This window comes from Oncorhynchus masou, chromosome 22 (assembly GCF_036934945.1).
Source record: "Oncorhynchus masou masou isolate Uvic2021 chromosome 22, UVic_Omas_1.1, whole genome shotgun sequence".
In the NCBI taxonomy this organism is placed as follows: Eukaryota; Metazoa; Chordata; class Actinopteri; order Salmoniformes; family Salmonidae; genus Oncorhynchus; species Oncorhynchus masou.
Genome location: NC_088233.1, coordinates 39,594,870 through 39,620,845, shown reverse-complemented (window position 1 = coordinate 39,620,845; position 25,976 = coordinate 39,594,870). Strand labels below are relative to the sequence as shown.

At 42.8% G+C, this 25,976-nt stretch overlaps 1 protein-coding gene across 5 annotated transcripts; it reads right to left on the bottom strand.

Annotated features, from left to right (window-relative positions):
* On the bottom strand, positions 1 to 25,976 carry det1 (DET1 partner of COP1 E3 ubiquitin ligase). 5 transcript variants are annotated; one of them, XM_064930197.1, is made up of 8 exons: positions 25,741 to 25,976; positions 25,064 to 25,347; positions 24,448 to 24,524; positions 23,109 to 23,899; positions 22,620 to 22,973; positions 5,290 to 5,480; positions 4,882 to 5,073; positions 1 to 3,927 (listed from the first exon to the last, which is right to left on the bottom strand). In XM_064930197.1, exons 4-8 carry the CDS (start codon positions 23,835 to 23,837, stop codon positions 3,738 to 3,740), a joined length of 1,656 nt encoding a protein of 551 aa, XP_064786269.1. In that variant the 5' UTR covers positions 23,838 to 23,899; positions 24,448 to 24,524; positions 25,064 to 25,347; positions 25,741 to 25,976; the 3' UTR covers positions 1 to 3,737. The 5 variants fall into 5 exon arrangements, with proteins under 5 accessions (XP_064786269.1, XP_064786268.1, XP_064786270.1 ...); XM_064930196.1 differs by having other exon boundaries at positions 23,109 to 24,524; positions 25,204 to 25,347; XM_064930198.1 differs by lacking the exon at positions 24,448 to 24,524 and having other exon boundaries at positions 25,204 to 25,347.

Here is a 25,976-nt window from a genome sequence, read left to right as displayed (position 1 = left end):
TCATTTGCTGTTAGTTTATTTTTGCATTCTAAAATATACTGAACAAAAAGATAAACGCAACATTTAAAGTGTTGGTTCCACGTTTCATGAGCCATATAAAAGATCCCAGACATTTTCCATACAAACTAAAAGCTTATTTCTCTCAAATGTTGTACACAAATTTGTTTACATTCCCGTTAGTGGGCATTTCTCCTTTGCCAAGATAATTCATCCAACTGACCGGTGTGGCATATCAAGAAGCTGATTAAACTGCATGATTGTTACACAGGTGCACCTTGTGCTGAGGACAATAAAAGACCACTCTAAAATGTGCAGTTCTGCCACACAACACAATACCACAGATATCTCAAGTTTTTAGGGAGTGTGCAATTGGGATGCTGACTACAGAATGTCCACCAAAGCTGTTGCCAGAGAACTGAATGTTCATTCCTCAACCATAAGCCAGCGTCATTTGAGAGAATTTGGCAGTACCTCCAAACGGCCTCACAACCGCAGACCACATGTCAGCACACCAGCCCAGTCATGTGAAATCCATATATTCGGGTCTGGTGAATTTATTTCATTTGACTAATTTCCTTCTATGAACTGTAATTCAGTATAATCGTTGACATTTTGGCATGTTGCGTTTATATTCTTGTTCAGTATAATTAGAAATAGGCCTCTATTTGCTAGGCTATAATTTATTTAAACCCATGATCATTGCATAATAAATTCATCACCTTTTCTGTGATGGTTTCATACTCACGAGGTAGCCTATATGCCTACATCTCGGACACCATTCGTCCCATCTCTCGTTTAATTGGACCCACTTCACAGTAGTATTTTGCTGTATGCAGAGCGCAGTTGTTTAACGGTGGAATAGACGACTGTGGGTAGGCTACTTCCTTAGCTTAAGTCTGAATACTCTAATATCATACTTCGTGAGTAGGCAATATTTCATTTATAAACATAATAGCCTACATATTATTTCCATACCATTGCAGAATAAATTCATCACCTTTTCTGGCTATGGGTGCATATTCCCGATGTAGCGATTGCCTCAACAAATTACCATATGTATCTGTTTTATAATTGGGCCAATTAGATAGGCTATTATTTCAAGTATTTTGCCCCATGCATCAGAAAGGAATCGTGGATTATAGCATACAGTAGAATTTAACAGGTGAACAGACAATTTATATGTTTCGTTGAAGTGTGTATGGCTAGCACTAAGTAGACAACGTTTCAGCATTCGCGGGCAGTGCAGCATATATGTTCGAGAAAAAGTACATGCCAACATTAGGCCCTATTACATTCAAACGATCGATGTACAGGTCCACAGCAAGTTGCAATTGTTTTTGTATTTCAGAAACGTTTTGTCTGTCAGATAGCCTAGGCCTACTGCAAATGTCACTGCAGGTGTCATTCTGCCATCACCTCCAAAGACATTCGATCAAGTTAGCCATTGCTATTTCCTTTAGAAACGACTTTGGCCTAATTCCAAAACGTCCAAAGTATACAGCAAATAATGGTGTTATTGTCGCTATAAAAAGGTGGGTGTTTTATAGGCCGTTTTAATGCTCGTTCACGCGCGCAGTTTACGAAGGGGTTTGATTTATAACTGGAAACTAACTTTGGGACACAACAGCGGGAGTCTTGGTTGGACTCCCTGAAATGTCCATCGTTCTGGTGGTTGGCACAACATGTGAAAGTACTCGCAATTTTCAGTGTTCCACTGCATACTGTCATAAACAAATCAGACACCCCAAGTTCCCAGCTACTATCTAATGAACGCAACATTATCCCACCCCTGGTTAGCGACTATTGGCATATAAAGCTCAACCTAACTTATCGGCAAATTCATTTCCAGCAATATTGCCCTGTCTTGTCTGTGTGGTGCGCGCGTTTGTCTATCACTCTGTGTGTTGCCAGTTGATGTGATAACCGCCTTGTGGGTTGACATTGATACTTTCCCCAAAACCGCCAATTAAATGTTATCCGCAGAATAGGCTTACCTGGCAGAAGTATATCACGAGTATGTATATCATTTGTATGTGTTATTTGCTAACTTTGCCATGAAATGAGCAGCAGCAGTACAGCACCATTTCCAGACCAGCACACTCCTCATTTGCTAGATGCGCAATTAAAGGGCCAGATGCACAATTAAAGTAGAATTACTTCCAGACCTTAAAAAAAATGGTCTTCAGATGTGATTTAATCATTGACATTGACTCAGAATATCAAATTTCGTTGTTTCTCTATAAACAATTGCAATTTTGAGAGTACATTAAAACAATCTAAAACCAGGAAAAATAAAACTCAGAAAACAACTTGGGAAAATATAAAACAGAATTTGAGGGGAAACATATTATTTTATAGGGCCCCACTCAGTTTATTAACCATTATTTTACCAGGTATATTGACAAAAGAACATGCACTACTTTCTCTTGTACACTAAGGACCTGGGAAGAGTTGCAGGGGAGAGAAGAGAAGATGTGCTTATTTGAATGCTATAAAAAAATAGTAACTCATGACATTTAAGTAGCTCTCATGTTAGAATAGGTTGGAGAACCCAGCTCCAGGAACTTTACTAAAGTGAATTGTGTCAAATAAACGTCAGGATCCAAATTTTGTCCAAACCGCACCATATTCCTGCGATATTAGACAGCGGACTGCCATTAGACCTTCATGCGAGACTTCCTACCACAAAATCTAACACTGTTTACACAGCAGGAATATGGTGTGGTTTGAACAAAAGTTGGATTCAGATGTTTATTTGATAGTGGGTGACACATTTCACTTTACTTCTGGTAAGTAGAGTTTCTAGAGACTATACATATGGTTTTCTTTACACTTTACTTCTGGTAAGTAGAGTTTCTAGAGACTATACATATGGTTTTCTTTACACTTTACTTCTGGTAAGTAGAGTTTCTAGAGACTATACATATGGTTTTCTTTACACTTTACTTCTGGTAAGTAGAGTTTCTAGAGACTATACATATGGTTTTCTTTACACTTTACTTCTGGTAAGTAGAGTTTCTAGAGACTATACATATGGTTTTCTTTACACTTTACTTCTGGTAAGTAGAGTTTCTAGAGACTATACATATGGTTTTCTTTACAGGAAACAGAATGTTTTGGTGAAGCCAGCTAAATTGTGTTATTATTTTCCGTCACCACCCACCAGAACGATGCACAACTCAGGGAGTGCAACCAATATAAAGACTCTGTCTCACAATGTGGTGTCCCAAAGCTAACTGGAACCATACATATATTTTTGTACGTGCGCAACCTTTTCAGAAATGCCGCACGCAGATATTTAGTGTAGAACGGTTATATAAATGAGGCCCCTGAGCTACAAGGGGGCAATCAGGCTAATAACTAGGTCCACTCCACAAAGCATATTATGAAAAATAGCTTTTACTGTAGCAAAATATTCATAATAACCTTAAAGAATCACAATCAATGATTAAATCACTTATTGAAATAAAACACAAAATAAAAATACATGTGTAAGAATAAAATTTGACCAAAAACAAAGGTATGTAGTGATATGGAAAAGCAGATTTTGAGAGCAAACCAAAACATATTTGGTCTTGAAAGGAATCCACCCCCTCATCCCACGCTCCCCATTTCAACTTCAACTGGATCCTCCCACAGTCCGGTCTTATTTTGTTCCTCACACTAGGGGGAGAGGAAAAGGCAGAATGGCTGCTGTTTGCTCTACAGTTCTCCAGGTCTAGTCCACTGCTTTCCTCTCATACGCAGACGTGCCGCATATGGAAATTCACCACATACTCAGCGTTGGTCCTCTGTACTGAGATGGCGAACGGCTCAAAGGGGTGGAATGTGAAGGCCACCAGCCGCCGGACAGCATGGTTAATGGGCCGACCCAGCAGGCCTGCCTGGATCTTGAACTTCAGCAATCCAGAGTCCCGAGCATAAAATCTACAGAGTTAATAAGAAAAACACAGTCTAAGCTTTTTCAAATGCAAGGGATACAATGAGATTTCTATACTTACCCAGTCAGATGAAATAGTGGAAACCATTTTTATGTCTCTACGTGCAGTCTAAATTAAGTGAGAGATAGTCTTGCGAGCCAATGCTAACTAGCATTAGCGCAATGACAAAGTCTACAGGTATGCTAGATTATGCATTGGAGAATCCCAAAAATGCAGTCAACACAGTAGATTTGTTTTTTTCAGTAACAAGCAAGATATCTTAGTTCTTAGATATTTTCATATTTTTGCATATGCTAGTGTACCTTTAAACTTCCAGTCATTGCGCTAATGCTAATTAGCATTGGCTAGCGAAACTACCCAACTTTCTTCATACTGCACGCAGAGACAAAAAGGGTATCCACAAGTTCATCCAACTCTGTATAAGTAGAAGGGTTTAATTGCCAGAATCTTGCAGTATCTAAAAAAAAAAAGCATGTATCTAAGAACACACAGGTATACCAAAAGTTGTCATATAATGTATGAGTTATTGTAGTTTACATTTCCAAACAAATGTAATACTTCCAATAACAAGAGAGTTTACCATAAAACTTCCATTAAACATTAAGTGCCCGGCCTCTTATAATGTCTGGGCATCGTTTCACAGTATAGCTAATAATAACAATGAATGCTCGTCTTTAATACACGCCTGGTCAAAAAAGTGGAATTATGCATTCAATCATTTTGCCAGTCTGCTCCGGTGGAATCCAAGAGAATCTCTATCTCGCTCTGAATGACTGATATCTTCAACACACACACAAGCAAATAAACACCTGTTCTGTTAATTGACCGTTTAGGGGTAGAATTGATTGATTAAATGTAATATCTACCAGGGCACAACACACAAATGTTTATTTGACAGACAAACACATTTTAGAAATCAGCATTATCTTGCCAATGTTACCGGATGGGGTGGTCTCCACATGTTTTGGGCCGTTCCATCACAGACACCCACTTGTCGTCGTAGCTGAACAGGGAAAGATCCAGGTAGGGGCTGCTGCTGTAGGACTGAGCACTAATGGGCAGCTGTCCCAGCAGCCTCCTCACCGCCTCAGTGTGACCGCCATACTTTGCATTAACTATGGTGTCTTTGAACCTGACCAGGAGGGATAAACAGTAGGAATTCACATTGTCAATGGAACAAAAAAAGGTGTAATTTCATAGTCACTTAGCAGAACAATTCAAAGGAATACTTTTTAGATGCTAATTCCTCTAAATCGGTTCAATTTACTAGCCTTTGGATTATGCCACACAGTATGGAGTTATTTTCATGTTAGCCCTCTGGTAAGCCTCCCTCCCCGACCAACAATACCTTCTCTGAACCTGCCGTGCAAAGTTGTTGCTGGAGGCTGAGCAGGGGAACTGAACAGCTTCACTGTGGAGCGAAGCGTTCCGAAACAGGTCACAGAAGTTCTCAAACAGCTCCAGAAGTTTGTCAGAAGTGTTCTCAAAGACCGCCAACACCTCTGTCGACACCATGTTGTACACCACAAAGAATGAGGGCTGAGAGAAGAGCAGGCAGATATGAAGTTAGGAATGAAAAGGATATGCACTTTCGCATTAGCAAGAAATCATATTTGAAATATAGCTGCACTCGGAGACAGAATCAATATTTCAAATCAGAATATGTTTTCTACGCAATAGAGACTGAGCATGAGCCCCGACCTACAGTATAGGAGGAAGGTGGAATCCTATTAACCCGGCTCAGACGCTCGTCGTATGTGGCAGGGCTTGCAGATAGAGGATTACAAAGGGATACCCAGCCATGAGTTGCCCAGCGATGCAGAACTCCCAAACGAGCCAAATGCCTTTTATGCTCGCTTCGAGGAATATAAAATTGCCTTGCGTGCAAGCCCAGGTTTGTCCGGAAAACTATGTCAACCAGCTCTCCATGGCCAATGTGAGCAAAACGCTTAAACAGATTAACAATCACAGACGGAATACCAGGGTGCGTTCACAAAGCATGCGCAGACCAGCCAGCAAGTGCCTTCAGAGACATTTTCCATCTCTCCTTGTCCCAGTCTGCAATCCCAACATGTTTCAAACTGACCACCATTGTCCCAGTTCCAAGTACTCCAAGGTAACCTTCCTAAATGACCATCGCCCTGTAGTACTCACATCTGTGATTATGAATTGCTTTGAAAAGCTGGTCATGACACACATCAACACCATCATCCCAGACACCCTAGAACCACTCCAATTTGCATACCGCCCCAACAGACCCACAGATGATGCAATCTCAATTGCACTTCAAACTGCCCCTCTCCCACCTGGACAAGAGGGGAAATAACTATGTGAGAATGCTGTTCATAGACTACAGCTCCGCATTCAACACCATAGTCCCATCCAAGCTCTGGGACTGAACCACTCCCTCTGCAACTGGATCCTGGGACCTTATTAATCAATATTGTGTAGAAGCTATTCTAAGACTTCACATGACTGGATAGGGTTGCAGCTGTGGTTGGCCTATGCCCACCCACAGCTGCAACCCTATCCAGTCATGTAAAGTCTTAGAATAGCTTCTACACAATATTGATTAATAAGGTCCCAGGGCATAGGCCAACCCACTTGGGAGCCCGGCCCAGCCACGGGGGAGCACGGCCCAGCCAATCAGAATGAGTTTTTCCCCACAAAAGGGCTTTATTACAGACAGAAATACTCCTCAGTCTCATCAGCTATCAGGGTGATGAGCGAAACTGCACATTTTAAAGTGGCCTTTTATTGTCCCCAGCACAAGGTGCACCTGTGTCATGATCATGCTGTTTAATCAGCTTCTTGTTATGCCACACCTGTCAGGTGGACGGATTACTAACACAGATGTAAACAAATTTGTGCAGAACATTTGAGAGAAGTAATCTTTTTGCACGTATGAAACATTTCTGGGATCTTTTATTTCAGCTCATGTAACACTTTACATGTTACCTTTATATTTTTGTTCAGTGTATATATGGTCAAAATCATCCCTTTAACCCGTACCATTAAATACAGACTGAAATAGGAGGTGCTAGTGTCAGAGATTGAGTACAATCAAAAGGTTTTATTTGGCTTGCTCAGTTGTGGCTTATCTCAGTATTTTATAGTATACCAACAATGGTTTCACTTTCACACGTAGTCCTACAGTACCTCTAATTTACAAATTACCTATACTTTATATGGATTATCCTAACAGATGACCTATACTTTATATGGATTATCCTAACAAATGACCTATACTTTATATGGATTATCCTAACAGATGACCTATACTTTATATGGATTATCCTAACAAATGACCTATACTTTATATGGATTATCCTAACAGATGACCTATACTTTATATGGATTATCCTAACAGATGACCTATACTTTATATGGATTATCCTAACAAATGACCTATACTTTATATGGATTATCCTAACAGATGACCTATACTTTATATGGATTATCCTAACAGATGACCTATACTTTATATGGATTATCCTAACAGATGACCTATACTTTCTATGGATTATCCTAACAAATGACCTATACTTTATATGGATTATCCTAACAGATGACCTATACTTTATATGGATTATCCTAACAGATGACCTATACTTTATATGGATTATCCTAACAGATGACCTATACTTTCTATGGATTATCCTAACAAATGATCTATACTTTATATGGATTATCCTAACAAATGATCTATACTTTATAGGGATTATCCTAACAAATGACCTATACTTTATATGGATTATCCTAACAAATGATCTATACTTTATATGGATTATTCTAACAAATGATCTATACTTTATATGGATTATCCTAACAAATGACCTATACTTTATATGGATTATTCTAACAGATGACCTATACTTTATATGGATTATCCTAACAAATGATCTATACTTTATATGGATTATCCTAACAAATGACCTATACTTTATATGGATTATCCTAACAGATGACCTATACTTTATATGGATTATCCTAACAAATGATCTATACTTTATATGGATTATCCTAACAAATGACCTATACTTTATATGGATTATTCTAACAGATGACCTATACTTTATATGGATTATCCTAACAAATGATCTATACTTTATATGGATTATCCTAACAAATGACCTATACTTTATATGGATTATCCTAACAGATGACCTATACTTTATAGGGATTATCCTAACAAATGACCTATACTTTATATGGATTATCCTAACAAATGACCTATACTTTATATGGATTATCCTAACAAATGATCTATACTTTATATGGATTATCCTAACAAATGACCTATACTTTATATGGATTATCCTAACAAATGACCTATACTTTATATGGATTATCCTAACAGATGACCTATACTTTATATGGATTATCCTAACATATGCACTGATGTGTTCAAATTGGCGTTTTTTTTTTAAACTAAGCAAGTCAGTTAAGAACAAATTCTTATTTTCAATGACGGCCTAGGAACAGTGGCTGAACTGCCTGTTCAGGGGCAGAACGACAGATTTGTACCTTGTCAGCACGGGGATTTGAACTTGCAACCTTTCTGTTACTAGTCCACCACTAACCACTAGGCTACCCTGCCGCCCCAATGTCAATGGCATGTCAAGATATGTTGCATGAATTCCTGTACCCGCTTTAAGTTACAGTTTTACTGTGAACACAGGATGTACCCACTTTAAGTTACAGTTTTACTGTGAACACAGGCTGTACCCGCTTTAAGTTACAGTTTTACTGTGAACACAGGATGTACCCACTTTAAGTTACAGTTTTACTGTGAACACAGGCTGTACCCGCTTTAAGTTACAGTTTTATAAGTGGCCAAGTAGGCTACTGTGGCAATTTGATCATCATGTTTGCCTACCATAGTGGCCTACCATCAAAAACAATGGAGAAAATGCATCCCATTACATTTTAACATGGAAATAGCTGTTCTATTAATGAATAGGACGACATTCCATGAGACTTGTGAAAAAAACATGCAGGGCTTGACATTAACCTGCTTATCCACTTATCCTTTAGACAAGGTGACTGAAAATGGTGTTGTTTGATGCAAGAAACCACTTTAGAAAATAAAATGTATTATTATTCCCCATACCATTATTACAGAGAATCAGACACATTATGCTCCCCTCTGCCTATTGGCTACTTAGATTATTCACGCCTGTCTCAAAATACAACACTGCCCCCTTAACACATAAAAAGAGCTCTTTACCTGACTCACTTTTCAAAGATGTCTAGAAATGTACACACATTTCGTGCTCTTGTAGGAAGCAATCACTCTCCTATTGCTGACAACAAATGATCTATAACTGAGCTAATAACTCACTAACTAGCAAAGGATATGAACAAAATGTGCACACGTGGCTACATGCAGCTGTCGCTTTGATCTCAAAACAAGCGCATCTACTCACGACCACAGCTGTAAAGACAGTCCAGATCAAAGTAAATGGCACAGATCCATATATGGCAATGGTCTATTTGCATATAGGCCTACTGCAGCTCTGATTGGTTATGCTGCACTGGTCGATGTAGAGTACGGTCTGAGTAGTGTGTGTCAATGCAATAGAATCCTATTCCGACGTGTTCTGCCTACAACAGCCAGGTGGCTAAATAATCAATTAATGGTACCTGAACTATCTGCACTGACTATCTTGCACTGACCCTACGCACACTCACTAGACTATAAAAACACACTCACTAGACTATAAAAACACACTCACTAGACTATAAAAACACACTCACTAGACTATATATACACACTCACTAGACTATAAAAACACACTCACTAGACTATATATACACACTCACTAGACTATAAAAACACACTCACTAGACTATATATACACTCACTAGACTATATATACACACTCACTAGACTATATATACACACTCACTAGACTATAAAAACACACTAGACTATTAAAAACCTCACTAGACTATATATACACACACTCACTAGACTATATATACACACTCACTAGACTATATATACACACACTAGAATATATATACACGCAATATATACGCACACACTCACTAAACTATATACAGTGGGGAGGACAAGTATTTGATACACTGCCCGATTTTGCAGGTTTTCCTACTTACAAAGCATGTAGAGGTCTGTAATTTTTATCATAGGTACACTTCAACTGTGAGAGACGAAATCTAAAACAAAAATCCAGAAAGTCACATTGAATGTTTTTTTAAGTAAATAATTCGCATTTTATTGCATGACATAAGTATTTGATACATCAGAAATGCAGAACTTAATATTTGGTACAGAAACCTGTGTTTGCAATTACAGAGATCATACGTTTCCTGTAGTTCTTGACCAGGTTTGCACACACTGCAGCAGGGATTTTGGGCCACTCCTCCATACAGACCTTCTCCAGATCCTTCAGGTTTCGGGGCTGTTTCTGGGCAATACGGACTTTCAGCTCCCTCCAAAGATTTTCTATTAGGTTCAGGTCTGGAGACTGGCTAGGCCACTCCAGGACCTTGAGATGCTTCTTACGGAGCCACTCCTTAGTTGCCCTGGCTGTGTGTTTCGGGTTGTTGTCATGCTGGAAGACCCAGCTACGACCCATCTTCAATGCTCTTACTGAGGGAAGGAGGTTGTTGGCCAAGATCTCGCGATACATGTCCCCATCCATCCTCCCCTCAATACGGTGCAGTCGTCCTGTCCCCTTTGTAGAAAAGCATCCCCAAATAATGATGTTTCCACCTCCATGCTTCACGGTTGGGATGGTGTTCTTGGGGTTACTCATCCTTCTTCTTCCAAACATGGTGAGTGGAGTTTAGACCAAAAGGCTCTCTTTTTGTCTCATCAGACCACATGACCTTCTCCCATTCCTCCTCTGGATCATCCAGAACGTCATTGGCAAACTTCAGATGGGCCTGGACATGCGCTGGCTTGAGCAGGGGGACCTTGCGTGCACTGCAGGATTTTAATCCATGACGGCGTAGTGTGTTACTAATGGTTTTCTTTGAGACTGTGGTCCCAGGTCTCTTCAGGTCATTGACCAGGTCCTGCCGTGTAGTTCTGGGCTGATCCCTCACCTTCCTCGTGATCATTGATGCCCCACGAGGTGAGATCTTGCATGGAGCCCCAGACGGAGGGTGATTGACGGTCATCTTGAACTTCTTCCATTTTCTAATAATTGCGCCAACAGTTGTTGCCTTCTCACCAAGCTGCTTGCCTATGGTCCTGTAGCCCATCCCAGCCCTGTGCAGGTCTACAATTTTATTCCTGATGTCCTTACACAGCTCTTTGATCCTGGCCATTGTGGAGAGGTTGGAGTCTGTTTGATTGAGTGTGTGGACAGGTGTCTTTTATACAGGTAATGAGTTCAAACAGGTGCAGTTAATACAGGTAATGAGTGGAGAACAGGAGGGCTTCTTAAAGAAAAACTAACAGGTCTGAGAGAGCTGGAATTGTTACTGGTTGGTAGGTGATCAAATACTTATGTCATGCAATAAAATGCAAATTAATTACTTAAAAATCATACAATGTGATTTTCTGGATTTTTGTTTTAGATTCCGTCTCTCACAGTTGAAGTGTACCTATGATAAAAAATTACAGACCTCTACATGCTTTGTAAGTGGGAAAACCTGAAAAATCGGCAGTGTGTCAAATACTTGTTCTACCCACTATATACACACTCACTAGACTATATATACACACTATATACAGTGGGGCAAAAAAGTATTTAGTCAGCCACCAATTGTGCAAGTTCTCCCACTTAAAAAGATGAGAGAGGCCTGTAATTGTCATCATAGGTACACTTCAACTATGAAAGACAAAATCAGAAAAAAAATCAGAAAATCACATTGTTTGGAATTTTAATGAATTTATTTGCAAATTATGGTGGAAAATAAGTATTTGGTCACCTACAAACAAGCAAGATTTCTGGCTCTCGCAGACCTGTAACAACTTCTTTAAGAGGCTCCTCTGTACTCCACCTGTTAGCTGTATTAATGGAACCTGTTTGAACTTGTTATCAGTATAAAAGACATCTGTCCACAACCTCAAACAGTCACACTCCAAACTCCACTATGGCCAAGACCAAAGAGCTGTCAAAGGACACCAGAAACAAAATTGTAGACCTGCACCAGGCTGGGAAGACTGAATCTGCAAAAGGTAAGCAGCTTGGTTTGAAGAAATCAACTGTGGGAGCAATTATTAGGAAATGGAAGACATACAAGACCATTGATAATCTCCCTCGATCTGGGGCTCCACGCAAGATCTCACGCCGTGGGGTCAAAATGATCACAAGAACGGTGAGCAAAAATCCCAGAACCACACGGGGGGACCTAGTGAATGACCTGCAGAGAGCTGGGACCAAAGTAACAAAGCCTACCATCAGCAACACACTACGCCGCCAGGGACTCAAATCCTGCAGTGCCAGACGTGTCCCCCCCTGCTTAAGCCAGTACATGTCCAGGCCCGTCTGAAGTTTGCTAGAGAGCATTTGGATGATCCAGAAGAATATTGGGAGAATGTCATATGGTCAGATGAAACCAAAATATAACTTTTTTGGTAAAAACTCAGCTCGTCGTGTTTGGAGGACAAAGAATGCTGAGTTGCAGCCAAAGAACACCATACCTACTGTGAAGCATGGGGGTGGAAACATCATGCTTTGGGGCTGTTTTTCTGCAAAGGGACCAGGACGACTGATCCGTGTAAAGGAAAGAATGAATGGGGCCATGTATCGTGAGATTTTGAGTGAAAACCTCCTTCCATCAGCAAGGGCATTGAAGATGAAACTTGGCTGGGTCTTTCAGCATGACAATGATCCCAAACACACACCCGGGCAACGAAGGAGTGGCTTCGTAAGAAGCAGTCTCCAGAACTCAACCCCATAGAAAATCTTTGGAGGGAGTTGAAAGTCCGTGTTTCCCAGCAACAGCCCCAAAACATCACTGCTCTAGAGGAGATCTGCATGGAGGAATGGGCCAAAATACCAGCAACAGTGTGTGAAAACCTTGTGAAGACTTACAGAAAACGTTTGACCTCTGTCATTGCAAGTATTGAGATAAACTTTTGTTATTGGCCAAATACTTACTTTCCACCATAATTTGCAAATAAATTCATTAAAAATCCTACAATGTGATTTTCTGCAAAAAAAAAAATCTCATTTTGTCTGTCATCGTTGATGTGTACCTATGATGAAAATTACAGGCCTCTCATTTTTTTTAAGTGGGAGAACTTGCACAATTGGTGGCTGACGAAATACCTTTTTGCCCCACTGTATACACACTCACTAGACTATATATACACATACTATATATACACACACTCACTAAACTACACTGCTCATAAAAATAAAGGGAACACTAAAATAACACATCCTATATCTGAATGAATGAAATATTCTTATTAAATACTTTTTTCTTTACATAGTTGAATGTGCTGACAACAAAATCACACAAAAATGATCAATGGAAATCAAATTTATCAATCCATGGAGGTCTGGATTTGGAGTCACACTCAAAATTAAATTGGAAAACCACACTACAGACAGATCCAACTTTGATGTAATGTCCTTAAAACAAATCAAAACTAGGCTCAGTAGTGCGTGTGGCCTCCACGTGCCTGTATGACCTCCCTACAATGGCTGGGTGAGGTGGCGGATGGTCTCCTGAGGGATCTCCTCCCAGACCTGGACTAAAGCATCCGCCAACTTCTGGACAGTCTGTGGTGCAACGTGGCGTTGGTGGATCGAGCGAGACATGATGTCCCAGATGTGCTCAATTGGATTCAGGTCTGGGGAACGGGCGGGCCAGTCCATAGCATCAATGCCTTCCTCTTGCAGGAACTGCTGACACACTCCGGCCACATGAGGTCTAGCATTGTCTTGCATTAGGAGGAACCCAGGGCCAACCGCACCAGCATATGATCTCACAAGGGGTCTGAGGATCTCATCTCTGTAACTAATGGCAGTCAGGTACCTCTGGCGAGCACATGGAGGGCTGTGCGGCCACCCCACAACATGACTGACCCAGCGCCAAACCATGTCATGCTGGAGGATGTTGCAGGCAGCAGAACGTTCTCCACGGCGTCTCCAGACTGTCACATGTGCTCAGTGTGAACCTGCTTTCATCTGTGAAGAGCACAGGGCGCCAGTGGCGAATTTGCCAATCTTGGTGTTCTCTGGCAAATGCCAAACGTCCTGCACGGTGTTGGGCTGTAAGCACAACCCCCACCTGGGGACGTCGGACCCTCATACCACCCTCATGGAGTGTGTTTCTGACCGTATGAGCAGACACATGCACATTTGTGGCCTGCTGGAGGTCATTTTGCAGGGCTCTGGCAGTGCTCCTCCTGCTCCTCCTTGCACAAAGTCGGAGGTAGCGGTCCTGCTGCTGGGTTGTTGCCCTCCTACGGCCTTCTCCACGTCTCCTGATGTACTGGCCTGTCTCCTGGTAGCGCCTCCATGCTCTGGACACTACGCTGACAGACACAGCAAACCTTCTTGCCACAGCTCGCATTGATGTGCCATCCTGGATGAGCTGCATTACCTGATCCACTTGTGTGGGTTGTAGACTCCGTCTCATACTACCACTAGACTGAAAGCACTGCCAGCATTCAAAAGTGACCAAAACATCAGCCAGGAAGCATAGGAACTGAGAAGTGGTGTGTGGTCACCACCTGCAGAACCACTCCTTTATTGGGGGTGTCGTGCTAATTGCCTATAATTTTCACCTGTTGTCTATTCCATTTGCACATCAGCATGTGAAATTTATTGTCAATCAGTATTGCTTCCTAAGTGGACAGTGTGATTTTACAGAAGTGTGATTGACTTGGAGTTACATTGTGTTGTTTAAGTGTTCCCTTTATTTTTTGAGCAGTGTATACAGTGCCTTGCGAAAGTGTTTGGCCCCCTTGAACTTTGCGACCTTTTGCCACATTTCAGGCTTCAAACATAAAGATATAAAACTGTATTTTTTTGTGAAGAATCAACAACAAGTGGGACACAATCATGAAGTGGAACGACATTTATTGGATATTTCAAACTTTTTTAACAAATCAAAAACTGAAAAATTGGGCGTGCAAAATTATTCAGCCCATTTACTTTCAGTGCAGCAAACTCTCTCCAGAAGTTCAGTGAGGATCTCTGAATGATCCAATGTTGACCTAAATGACTAATGATGATAAATACAATCCACCTGTGTGTAATCAAGTCTCCGTATAAATGCACCTGCACTGTGATAGTCTCAGAGGTCCGATAAAAGCGCAGAGAGCATCATGAAGAACAAGGAACACACCAGGCAGGTCCGAGATACTGTTGTGAAGAAGTTTAAAGTCGGATTTGGATACAAAAAGATTTCCCAAGCTTTAAACATCCCAAGGAGCACTGTGCAAGCGATAATATTGAAATGGAAGGAGTATCAGACCACTGCAAATCTACCAAGACCTGGCCGTCCCTCTAAACTTTCAGCTCATACAAGGAGAAGACTGATCAGAGATGCAGCCAAGAGGCCCATGATCACTCTGGATGAACTGCAGAGATCTACAGCCGAGGTGGGAGACTCTGTCCATAGGACAACAATCAGTCGTATATTGCACAAATCTGGCCTTTATGGAAGAGTGGCAAGAAGAAAGCCATTTCTTAAAGATATCCATGAAAAGTGTTGTTTAAAGTTTGCCACAAGCCACCTGGGAGACACACCAAACATGTGGAAGAAGGTGCTCTGGTCAGATGAAACCAAAATTGAACTTTTTGGCAACAATGCAAAACATTATATTTGGCGTAAAAGCAACACAGCTCATCACCCTGAAGACACCATCCCCACTGTCAAACATGGTGGTGGCTGCATCATGGTTTGGGCCTGCTTTTCTTCAGCAGGGACAGGGAAGATGGTTAAAATTGATGGGAAGATGGATGGAGCCAAATACAGGACCATTCTGGAAGAAAACCTGATGGAGTCTGCAAAAGACCTGAGACTGGGACGGAGATTTGTCTTCCAACAAGACAATGATCCAAAACATAAAGCAAAATCTACAATGGAATGGTTCAAAAATAAACATATCCAGGTGTTAGAATGGCCAAGTCCAGACCCGAATCCAATCGAGAATCTGTGGAAAGAACTGAAAACTGCTGTTCACAAATGCTCTCCATCCAACCTCACTGAGCTTGAGCTGTTTTGCAAGGAGGAATGGGAAAAAATGTCAGTCTCTCGATGTGCAAAACTGATAGAGACATACCCCAAGCGACTTACAGCTGTAATCGCAGCAAAAGGTGGCGATACAAAGTACTAACTTAAGGGGGATGAATAATTTTGCACGCCCAATTTTTCAGTTTTTGATTTGTTAAAAAAGTTTGAAATATCCAATAAATGTCGTTCCACTTCATGATTGTGTCCCACTTGTTGTTGATTCTTCACAAAAAAATACAGTTTTATATCTTTATGTTTGAAGCCTGAAATGTGGCAAAAGGTCGCAAAGTTCAAGGGGGCCGAATACTTTCGCAAGGCACTGTATATACACACTCACTAGACTATATATACACACTATATATTAGAGGTCGACTGATTAATCGGAATGGCCGATTTCAAGTTTTCATAACAATCGGAAATTGGTATTTTTGGGCGCCGATTTGCCAAATTTTTTAAATATATTTTTTTTATACCTTTATTTAACTAAGCAAGTCAGTTAAGAACACATTCTTATTTTCAATGACATCCTAGGAAGGGTGGGTTAACTGCCTCGTTCAGGGCAGAACGAAGGATTTTCACCTTGTCGGCTCGGGGGATCCAATCTTGCAACCTTACAGTTAACTAGTCCAACGCAATAACGACCTTCCTCTCTCTCGTTGCACTCCACAAGGAGACTGCCTGTTACGCGAATGCAGTAAGCCAAGGTAAGTTGCTAGCTAGCTGTGGCAAAGAAGGGGGTTGAGTGATAAATGGCAGATATGTGAGAGCAGAACTACAGATCACAAAATGGCCGACTGCCAAAACTACAAGTCCCAGAAGCAAGGGGAAACCTCAGAAGGTGGAGCCGACCCACAAATAAAGGGTCAAGAAAAACCAGGAAGAGAGAGAGGGCTAGAAGGATCTATGAACCGTAGAGAAAGAGACAATAGATATCGGCTGGATTTACCGTGAATGAGCTGGACTGTTTTGGACTTGGATTTTCTTCAAAAAATGACAGCACAGGATGATGTGGAAGCATATCTTACCACCTTCGAAAGGACGGCAGAGCGGGAGAAGTGGCCGAAAGAAGAATGGGCAGGGTTTCTGGCACCATACCTGGCAGGGGATGCTCAAAAAGAGTATTTCAACCTGGAGTTGAAAGATGCACAGGATTACGATAAACTAAAGGGAGAGATTCTGACTAGACTGGGAGTGACTGATACCGTAAGTGCACACCGCTTCCACTCGTGGTCCGACCGACCTGGACAACCTCCCCAAACACAGATGTTCGACTTGATTCACCTGGCATGGAAATGGTTGCGACCGGAGACCCGTTCCTCCGCCGAGATCGTCGAGACCATCGTACTAAACCAGTTTCAGCGAGGTCTACCCCAAGAACTGCAACGAGGGGTTGGCCAGAACGAGGTACTTTCTGGCCCATCTCGTGGGCCTGGTTGAACGGTATTGTACGGCATGAACAGCTGAGCAGGCACAGGAAGAAAGATTCCCATTCCCCAGGCCTGGGCGAACCAGCGGACAGGGTAAGACTGTCCCAAAAGGTGGAGGGGGAAGAGAGCAGCGTGGCGCCATGAGGAAAGAATCAGAATCGGCCCGAGACACTAAGGAAAAAAACGGAAACCGGGACTGGGGGTCGAGGGGGTCTCCCCCCCCCGAACCCCTATTATCTGTTACAACTGTAATCGACCAGGACATATTGCAGCCTACTGCTCTATTAAAGAAGAGCCAATGCAATGTAACCTCTGTGAAAAAGAAGATGATATATGGTATGCATGTCCTGTTGTAACCACTGTACTAGAAAGATCAAGAAACAAACATATGTGCAGGGTAAAGGTTGAAGGGAAAGAGGTTGAAGCACTGCTGGATTCCGGCAGTATGCTAACCCTGGTCGTTGCAAACCTAGTGCCAACTTATAAACTGGATGCAAGTCATGATATCAGTGTTACATGCATTCATGGGGATACCCGTCTGTACCCCACAGCCTTAGTGAGCATACAAACAGAGGACGGTCTGCCGGATTATGAGGTCGGCGTGGTCCCAAAGATGCCATAGGATGTAATATTGGGTAGATACTTTCCTAACTTTGCGAAGTTAAGCCAAAATAATGGCATATTTGAGAAGCCAACAACCCTGACCAAGCAGGAAGAAGCATGGGGTCTTCAACCAAAGCCAAGAAAAGAGGTCTCCCAGGGGCCAACCTCACAGGTACTAGTAGGGGAGGATGAGGATGAAGTGGCAAACCTCGTTGATAACGAACAGCCCGGTACTAGTGGGGCTGGGTCGATCTGAATCCAGAGGACGACGATCTTGAGCCAGCAGACCTGGCAGGGTCCTTGACTAATTTCGGGACAGACCAAAACCAGAATCCAACCCTGCAGCAAACCAGAGCAGGAGTGCAGGTCGTAGATGGTACTCCCATAAATGATGGGATGATGCCTAATAGTTTTCCCCACTTCATTATGAATAAGGGTTTGGTGTACAGAGTATCAAAAATAGGGGTTGATGTGGTTGAACAGTTGTTGGTCCCCACCCGGTACCGGAGGACAGTACTGGATCTAGCACACGGGCACATTCTGGGTGGACATCTTGGTATCGATAAAACCCGAGACCGGATTGTAAGGAGGTTTTACTGGCCAGGAATTCAGGCTGAAGTGGCTCGGCATTGTGGTGAGTGCCCGGAGTGTCAGTTAACAGCTCCCCGACCAGCTGTTAGAAGCCTGTTAACGCCACTCTCCATAATCGAAACGCCATTTGAGAGGATAGCAATGGATATAGTGGGACCACTACCCAAATCTGCCAGAGGGCACCAATACATTCTGGTCATTCTAGATTATGCCACTCGCTACCCAGAAGCCATTCCCCTTCGGACGATGGTTTCCAAAAATATCGCCACGGAATTAGTGCTCTTGTTTACCAGGGTAGGGGTTCCAAAGGAGATCCTTACTGACCAGGGGACACCCTTTATGTCCCGCCTTATGGCGGACCTTTGTAAATTGTGGCAGGTGAAACAGTTGAGGACATCGGTTTACCATCCTCAGACGGACGGGCTGGTTCGGAGATTCAACAGGACCCTGAAGTCAATGCTCAGGAAGGTAATCGATAAGGACGGGAAAAACTGGGATTGCATGTTGCCGTATCTTATGTTTGCCATTATAGAGGTTCCTCAAGCCTCGCTGGGGTTTTCTCCCTTTGAGCTGGTATATGGAAGGCACCCCCGGGGAATCTTAGACATCACTTGGGAAACCTGGAAGCACCAATCCACCCGTATACTAGTGTCATAGAGTACGTCACGGCAATGCAAGACAGGATAGCCACAGTCATGCCCATTGTCCGACAGCACATGAGCCAAGCACAAGAGCACCAGCGGCACAATTATAACCGGCAGGCTACCCTGAGGGAATTTTAACCGGGAGATAAGGTGTTAGTGCTGATCCCCACGGTAGAGTGCAAACTACTAGCCACATGGAAAGGAAGTACTGGAGAGAATAGGAGACGTTAATTATTGGATCCGACAGCCAGGTTGACGGCCCCAGGAACAGATCGATCACATAAACCTGTTAAAAGCATGGAGAGAGAAACACTAATGGTCACATACCCCACACACACTCAGGAGACAGCCGAAGTAAATATTTCACCTACTCTGTCCCCAGCACAAGTACAGGAAGTAAAGACCCTGATCGAGAAAAACAGAGATGTGTTTTCAGAGGTACCCGGCCGAACTGAGGTTACGGCTCATGATATTGTTTCCCTACCAGGGAGAAAAGTGAGCATGAGGCCATATCGGGTACCCGAGGCTCGACAGGCCGCGATTAGAGCAGAGACAGAGAAAATGTTGACAGCTGGAGTGATCGAGGAGTCACATAGTGATAGGTCTAGCCCAATTGTGATGGTCTTCGATGGGTCTTTGCGGTTCTGTAACGACTTTCGGAAGGTAAATGAAATCTCCAAGTTTGATGCCTACCCCATGCCCCGAGTAGGTGAACTACTGGAGAAAATTGGTAAAGCTCGGTACATTACGACCCTGGTCCTGAAAAAAAGGTACTGGCAAATTCCTCTGACCCCCAGGGCCAAAGAAAAGACAGCCTTTGCAACCCCTGACGGTTTGTTTCAATACACCGTCATGCCATTCGGCTTACACGGGGCCCCAACCACCTTTCAACGGCTCATGAACAAGGTCCTTTACCAGCACCAAGCATACGCCACAGCTTATTTAGATGACGTGGGGATCTACAGCCAAGATTGGGAATAACACTTACCCCGGGTACAGTCAGTGTTAGATGCCCTTAGAAAGGCAGGGCTTATGGCGAACCCTGCCAAGTGTTATGTGGGGTATCAGAGTATCTGGGATACACCGTGGGAAGAGGGTTAATCAAACCCCAACGTAAGAAGGTGGAGGCAATTAGAGAATGGCCGAAACCAGTAAATAAGAAGCAGGTTCGAGCCTTCCTAGGGCTGACCGGTTACTATTGGAAGTTCATCACAATTTATGCCACAGTGGCCGCCCCACTCACCGACATGACTATAGCCAGAGGGCCAAACATGGTCAAATGGGATGAAAGGGCCACCAAAGCATTTAGGACATTACAGGAGGCTCTCTGCTGTAATCCAGTGCTGGTGGTACCAGACTTTGAGAAAGAGTTTGTAGTTCAGACGGATGCCTCAGAGGTCGGCTTGGGAGCAGTGCTATCCCAAGAGGTAGAAGGGGTGGAACACCCCATCCTGTTTTTAAGCAGGAAGCTGGAACCACGGGAAACCAACTACGCAGTCGTTGGGAAAGAGGCGCTGGCAGTAAAGTGGGCTCTAGAAAGTCTGAAATACTACCTGCTGGGGCACCACTTCACCCTCATCAATGACCATGCCCCACTCACCTGGATGCATAGGGCTAAAGAGAAGAACGCTTGGGTGATGTGGTGGTTTTTGAGTCTCCAACCGTTTTACTTTGACTTGAAACACAGGAAAATAAGTATTTGGTCATCTACAAACAAGCAAGATTTCTGGCTCTCACAGACCTGTAACTTCTATACAAAGGCTATATAACAAAGTATTGAGATAAACTTTTGTTATTGACCAAATACTTATTTTCCACCATAATTAGCAAATAAATTCATTAAAAATCCTACAATGTGATTTTCTGGATGAAAATTACAGGCCTCTCGTCTTTTTAAGTGGGAGAACTTGCACAATTGGTGGCTGACTAAATACTTTTTTGCCCCACTATATATACACACTCACTAGACTATATATACACACACTCACTAGACTATATATACACACACTCACTTGACTATATATACACACACTCACTTGACTATATATACACACACTCACTTGACTATATATACACACTCACTTGACTATATATACACACTCACCATGAACATACTCATTCACACACTACATTGACATAACACAAACGCATACCGACACACACACATCACACACACTTTTACACTCATAATTTGCTGCTGCTCTGCTGTTCTTTATTTTACTCATCTATCCTGATGACTAGTCACTTTACCCTGCCTTCATGTACATATCTACCTCAAATACCTTTTACTTCTGCTTATTAATATGGTACCGGTACTTCCTGTATATAGCTCCATTCTTGTGTTTTTATTTTACTCTTCTTGTGTTCGTTTTTTCCCCCTCTGAATCGTTGGGAAGGACTCGTAAGCAAGCCTTTCACAGTAAAGTCTACACCAGTTGTATTAGGCATGTGACAAATAACATTTGCATCCTTCCGGTTGCAAGTTCAAACCCCCGAGCTGACAAGGTACAAATCTGTTAACCCACTGTTCCTAGGCCGTCATTGAAAATAAGAATTTTTTCTTAACTGACTTGCCTAGTTAAATAAAGGTAAAATAAAAATAACATTTGATTTTGTTACTAATCAACAGTCCCCTTATGTAGGATATAGAAGAACTCAGAACTCAATAGAAGAATCAATTGCATTTCCAGATAGAGGAAACAGTGTAAAGCACTACCATTATACAGGTGGGACAGGCCCCCCTGCCTAGCTCTGTTATCCCCTGGCTAGCTCTGTTATCCCCTGGCTAGCTCTGTTATACCCTGGCTAGCTCTGTTATCCCCCGGCTAGCTCTATTATCCCCTGGCTAGCTCTATTATCCCCTGCCAAGCCCTGTTATCCCCTGCCTAGCGCTGTTATCCCCCGGCTAGCTCTGTTATGCCCTGGCTAACTCTGTTATCCCCTGGCTAGCTCTGTTATCTATTATGCCTAGCGCTGTTATCCCCCGGCTAGCTCTATTATCCCCTGCCAAGCCCTGTTATCCCCTGCCTAGCGCTGTTATCCCCCGGCTAGCTCTATTATGCCCTGGGCTAATCCCCTGCCAAGCCCTGTTATGTTATCCCCTGGCTAGCTCTGTTATGCCCTGGCTAACTCTGTTATCCCCTGGCTAGCTCTGTTATCCCCTGCCAAGCCCTGTTATCCCATGCCAAAAATAATTTGGTTGCAAATTACCACTAGAGATCCTTAATTAGGTGTACCTGGGAGGGGTCAGTGACTCGCAGGGTGACCACATCCTCGCTGGTGTATTTAATGAAGAGGTGGTGCTCATCCAGCAGCTGCATCTTCCACATCCTCAGCTGTCTCAGCTGGTCAAAGAACTGGAAGAAGCGTCGCTTGGCGGTGGCGCTGCCGTCCTTCTCAGCCCGTCTCCACAGGTAGACCAGTAGTCTGTGCTTCAGGGAGTTGATGGTCTTCTCCTTGTAGAGGCGGGAGAAGCCTGGCTGGCCCTCGGCCCGGGCCTCAGTGTACACCGCAGACAGAGTCAGGAGGTCGTCCTCGTAGCAGAAACGACCAATGGTCCGCACGTCCAGAAACAACCCCTCTGATGTCACCTACAGGATGACATCAGAACTATAAAAACATTCATTTAATTTCAGAAAAACATTCAATCAAGATGGTTTAACGTTGTAATCTCACTACCAGGTAAGCATAGGGTACAGAGGATGAGGCAGGCTGAGATTATACACCTGAAAGACATGGATTGTCTGCTGCTGAACAGAAAGAACAGCCAGTATGTTACGGTAGAGGTAGAGTCCCTGGTTGTGCGAGAGGATGATCTTGTCACACTTAAAGGACCTGGTGTCACAAAGCCTGCCAGTGTGCAGGTCAATGACGTGCAGTGAGTAGTCTTCCAGAGGAGAGCGGGGGTTGGGAGTCACAGACTCGTTGTTGCGGTACACCTCAAAGAAGTGTGGAGAGGGCTCCTCGGGCACGTAGACCGCTGAGCCCACGATCACATAGCGACAGTCATCAGTGAACAGGCTGCACTCTCGGTTCAGGTGCTCTCCATTGGAGGCCACGTTAGTGACGTGCAGGAGGGAAAAGAAGCGCTCAAAGAGGCGGCCGCGGATGTTGAGGGAGCGCTGGTCATTGCTGTTGGCCAGGGTCTCTCCATCCTGCCCCAGCAGCAGATCCTCCGCTGCATGGCAGCCCTGGTACTCATAGATCTCCAGGGAGGTCTGGTCAGAGGAGAAGGCTATGAAGCAGCGTCCATCTGGGGAGAACTTGCGTAGGAAGCAAGGAGGCTTCTCTACATTTACCACAGTGAAGTTTGGGAAAAGGTTCTGGTGGAAGCAGCGCCCGCGGTACCAGTGGGCTGCAGCCCGGCCAGAGAAGATCCGCCGCCGCTCCAGTCGATGGACCACATTCTGGTTCTGGATGCGCCTGGGTTTCAGAGTCGGGGAATCATCTTCCATTGTTTGATTGTTGCCAACTCCCACCAACTGGTAGCTACATCACAAATCTCTCTGTATGGCAACTAGTTAAAGAGGTAACACAAAACAATTAAATCAATACACAATTAATTTGAAAGTACAACAGCTTATCAGCATTGTCATATCACACAGGTCATTTCTAGAATAGAATAGGTTTCCATTGCAAATCATCTTGTTTTGGTGCAAAATGTTTTGCAATAGTGTCCGACTAATGAATACACCCCTGGGCTGCCCTTAGTTTGATTTAACGCTACGTTTCGTGACAGTTTGTAGTACTGAATGACACATTTCCCCCAAACAGTGTGCACCGTTTTTTAACAGCCTTTGAAGTACATTTGCTCCCATTTGGTGGATGTGGCAAGATGTGGTCATTTGAAATTGCTAAACTCCTGGTCCTTCTGTATAGAACAGTTTCTGTTTAATTAAACTTTGAATATCGTTCTGTTGTACTGAACGCACCCCAGGTGTAATGTTGTTCACTAGCTACAGATTGTATGCCTGATAATGTGATAACCAAAGATTTGTGGTGTCCATTATTGGCTGTTACAGGAAAGCCCCATTCAAACCACCGCCATAGATTTTTATAACTAACCTGTTCTTGCCGATACTTTTTTCACCGAATCAAGAATGAAGTATCTTAGAAATGTCCGTTTCCAATTGCAGGTGGTTCTACAAAAAACATAGACAATTCAGAAAGATATTAAATCCAGGTGTTTTATTGGGTGAGATATGTCTCTTGTATGTGTGTAGATATTTATTTTGGTCGCATTGTGAAGAGCAAAAATTTACTTATACACATGGCTGTGACGCATAGAAACGACTACACCCTAGTTCCTGCAAAGATGCTGGGAAATGCTCTAGATGTGCAGCAGCTAAGATGGCGAGGAATCTCCTTGCACGGTACAAAACATAGATTTAATATCTTTGAGTTATCACTGTTTTTTTTAAGCTATAGCGGTCATTTATAATAATAATTTGGTGGGTGCTTATATTTTTCCAACTACACATGTACAAGTGTGTATTATACACATGTGAATTTGAAATGTGTTTTTGCATATCCCAACTCTCCTTGAGACACCCTTGGAGTGGGGTCACAGCCAGGGTCTGCCATTATCAATGGCGACTTTGGAACAATTAGGGTGTAGTGAATTGCTCAAGGACACAGACAAATGTATCACATTGTCAGTGAGGAAATTCGAAATAGGAACCTTTTGGTGACTGGCCCAACATTCCAAAAAATATTTGGTTATATCACATTATCTAGCGTACAATCTGAAGCTAGTCATTCACTAGCCCAAAAACGAACTCCGACTGGGAAAATCGTTTTGATCCAACTCGACTTTCCAACCTGAAGTCTGTCTTCATGATTTTGATCTCGTTTTTTTCCGAGTTCCCAGTTGTGTTGAACGCGTCAGTAGAAGGTGTGTATTTCATACCGAACCCCGACCTTGAGATGCCTCGACATCACGACTTCAATGGTAGAGTTGAACCACTAGGGGTAGAAAGAGCTAGGTTTACTCCTGAAATAACAAAATATATAACTTTTCCAAAACGAACTGTCAAAATAATGACCCGAATTTACGTGTTTCACTATAACCAAACCTAAAACATCTCGTATTTGATTAAAAACGTTTTGAAATGCATAGTTATAACTATAATGACTAAAACGGACGAATAATTTATTTGAATGGGTAAACCCGTTCAATTCATTCTATTTCTTTGCATTTAATCCTACCCGTTGGGCGAAACGTTACATACAAACTAACGTTAACTAAACAGTCAGAACTTGCTCGCTTGTGTTCTGGAAGCTAAACATTATTTCCTTTTGAGTCATAGGCCGTTACAGAGCCAGCGGAATTCATTTTCTAACAACAACGTTACTCACCTGTTGCTTGCTGTGAATTTGTCAAGCCAGTAACGTTATGCTATCTAGCTTTATCAAATGCGGGAATAACGTTTGTTAGTTACAGTCTTGGGGCAGGCAATAAAATGCGATTATGTGGCAAGCTTGGAACGTTTGTTCTGAACAGGAATCGTGTTTTCTCAACACTGCTTCATGTTGTTAGCATTAGATAGATAACTAGATAACAAGCTAAGAGAGAGCCATAAACAGCAAGAGAT

Excerpts from the sequence above, each read along its gene's own strand:
- det1 (XM_064930197.1), bottom strand. The coding sequence starts at position 23,837 with ATGGAAGATGATTCCCCGACTCTGAAACCCAGGCGCATCCAGAACCAG. Across the intron at positions 22,974-23,108 it reads AGACAATCCATGTCTTTCAG|GTGACATCAGAGGGGTTGTT; the intron begins GTGTATAATCTC and ends GTCATCCTGTAG. Across the intron at positions 5,074-5,289 it reads GCACGGCAGGTTCAGAGAAG|GTTCAAAGACACCATAGTTA; the intron begins GTATTGTTGGTC and ends CCTCCTGGTCAG.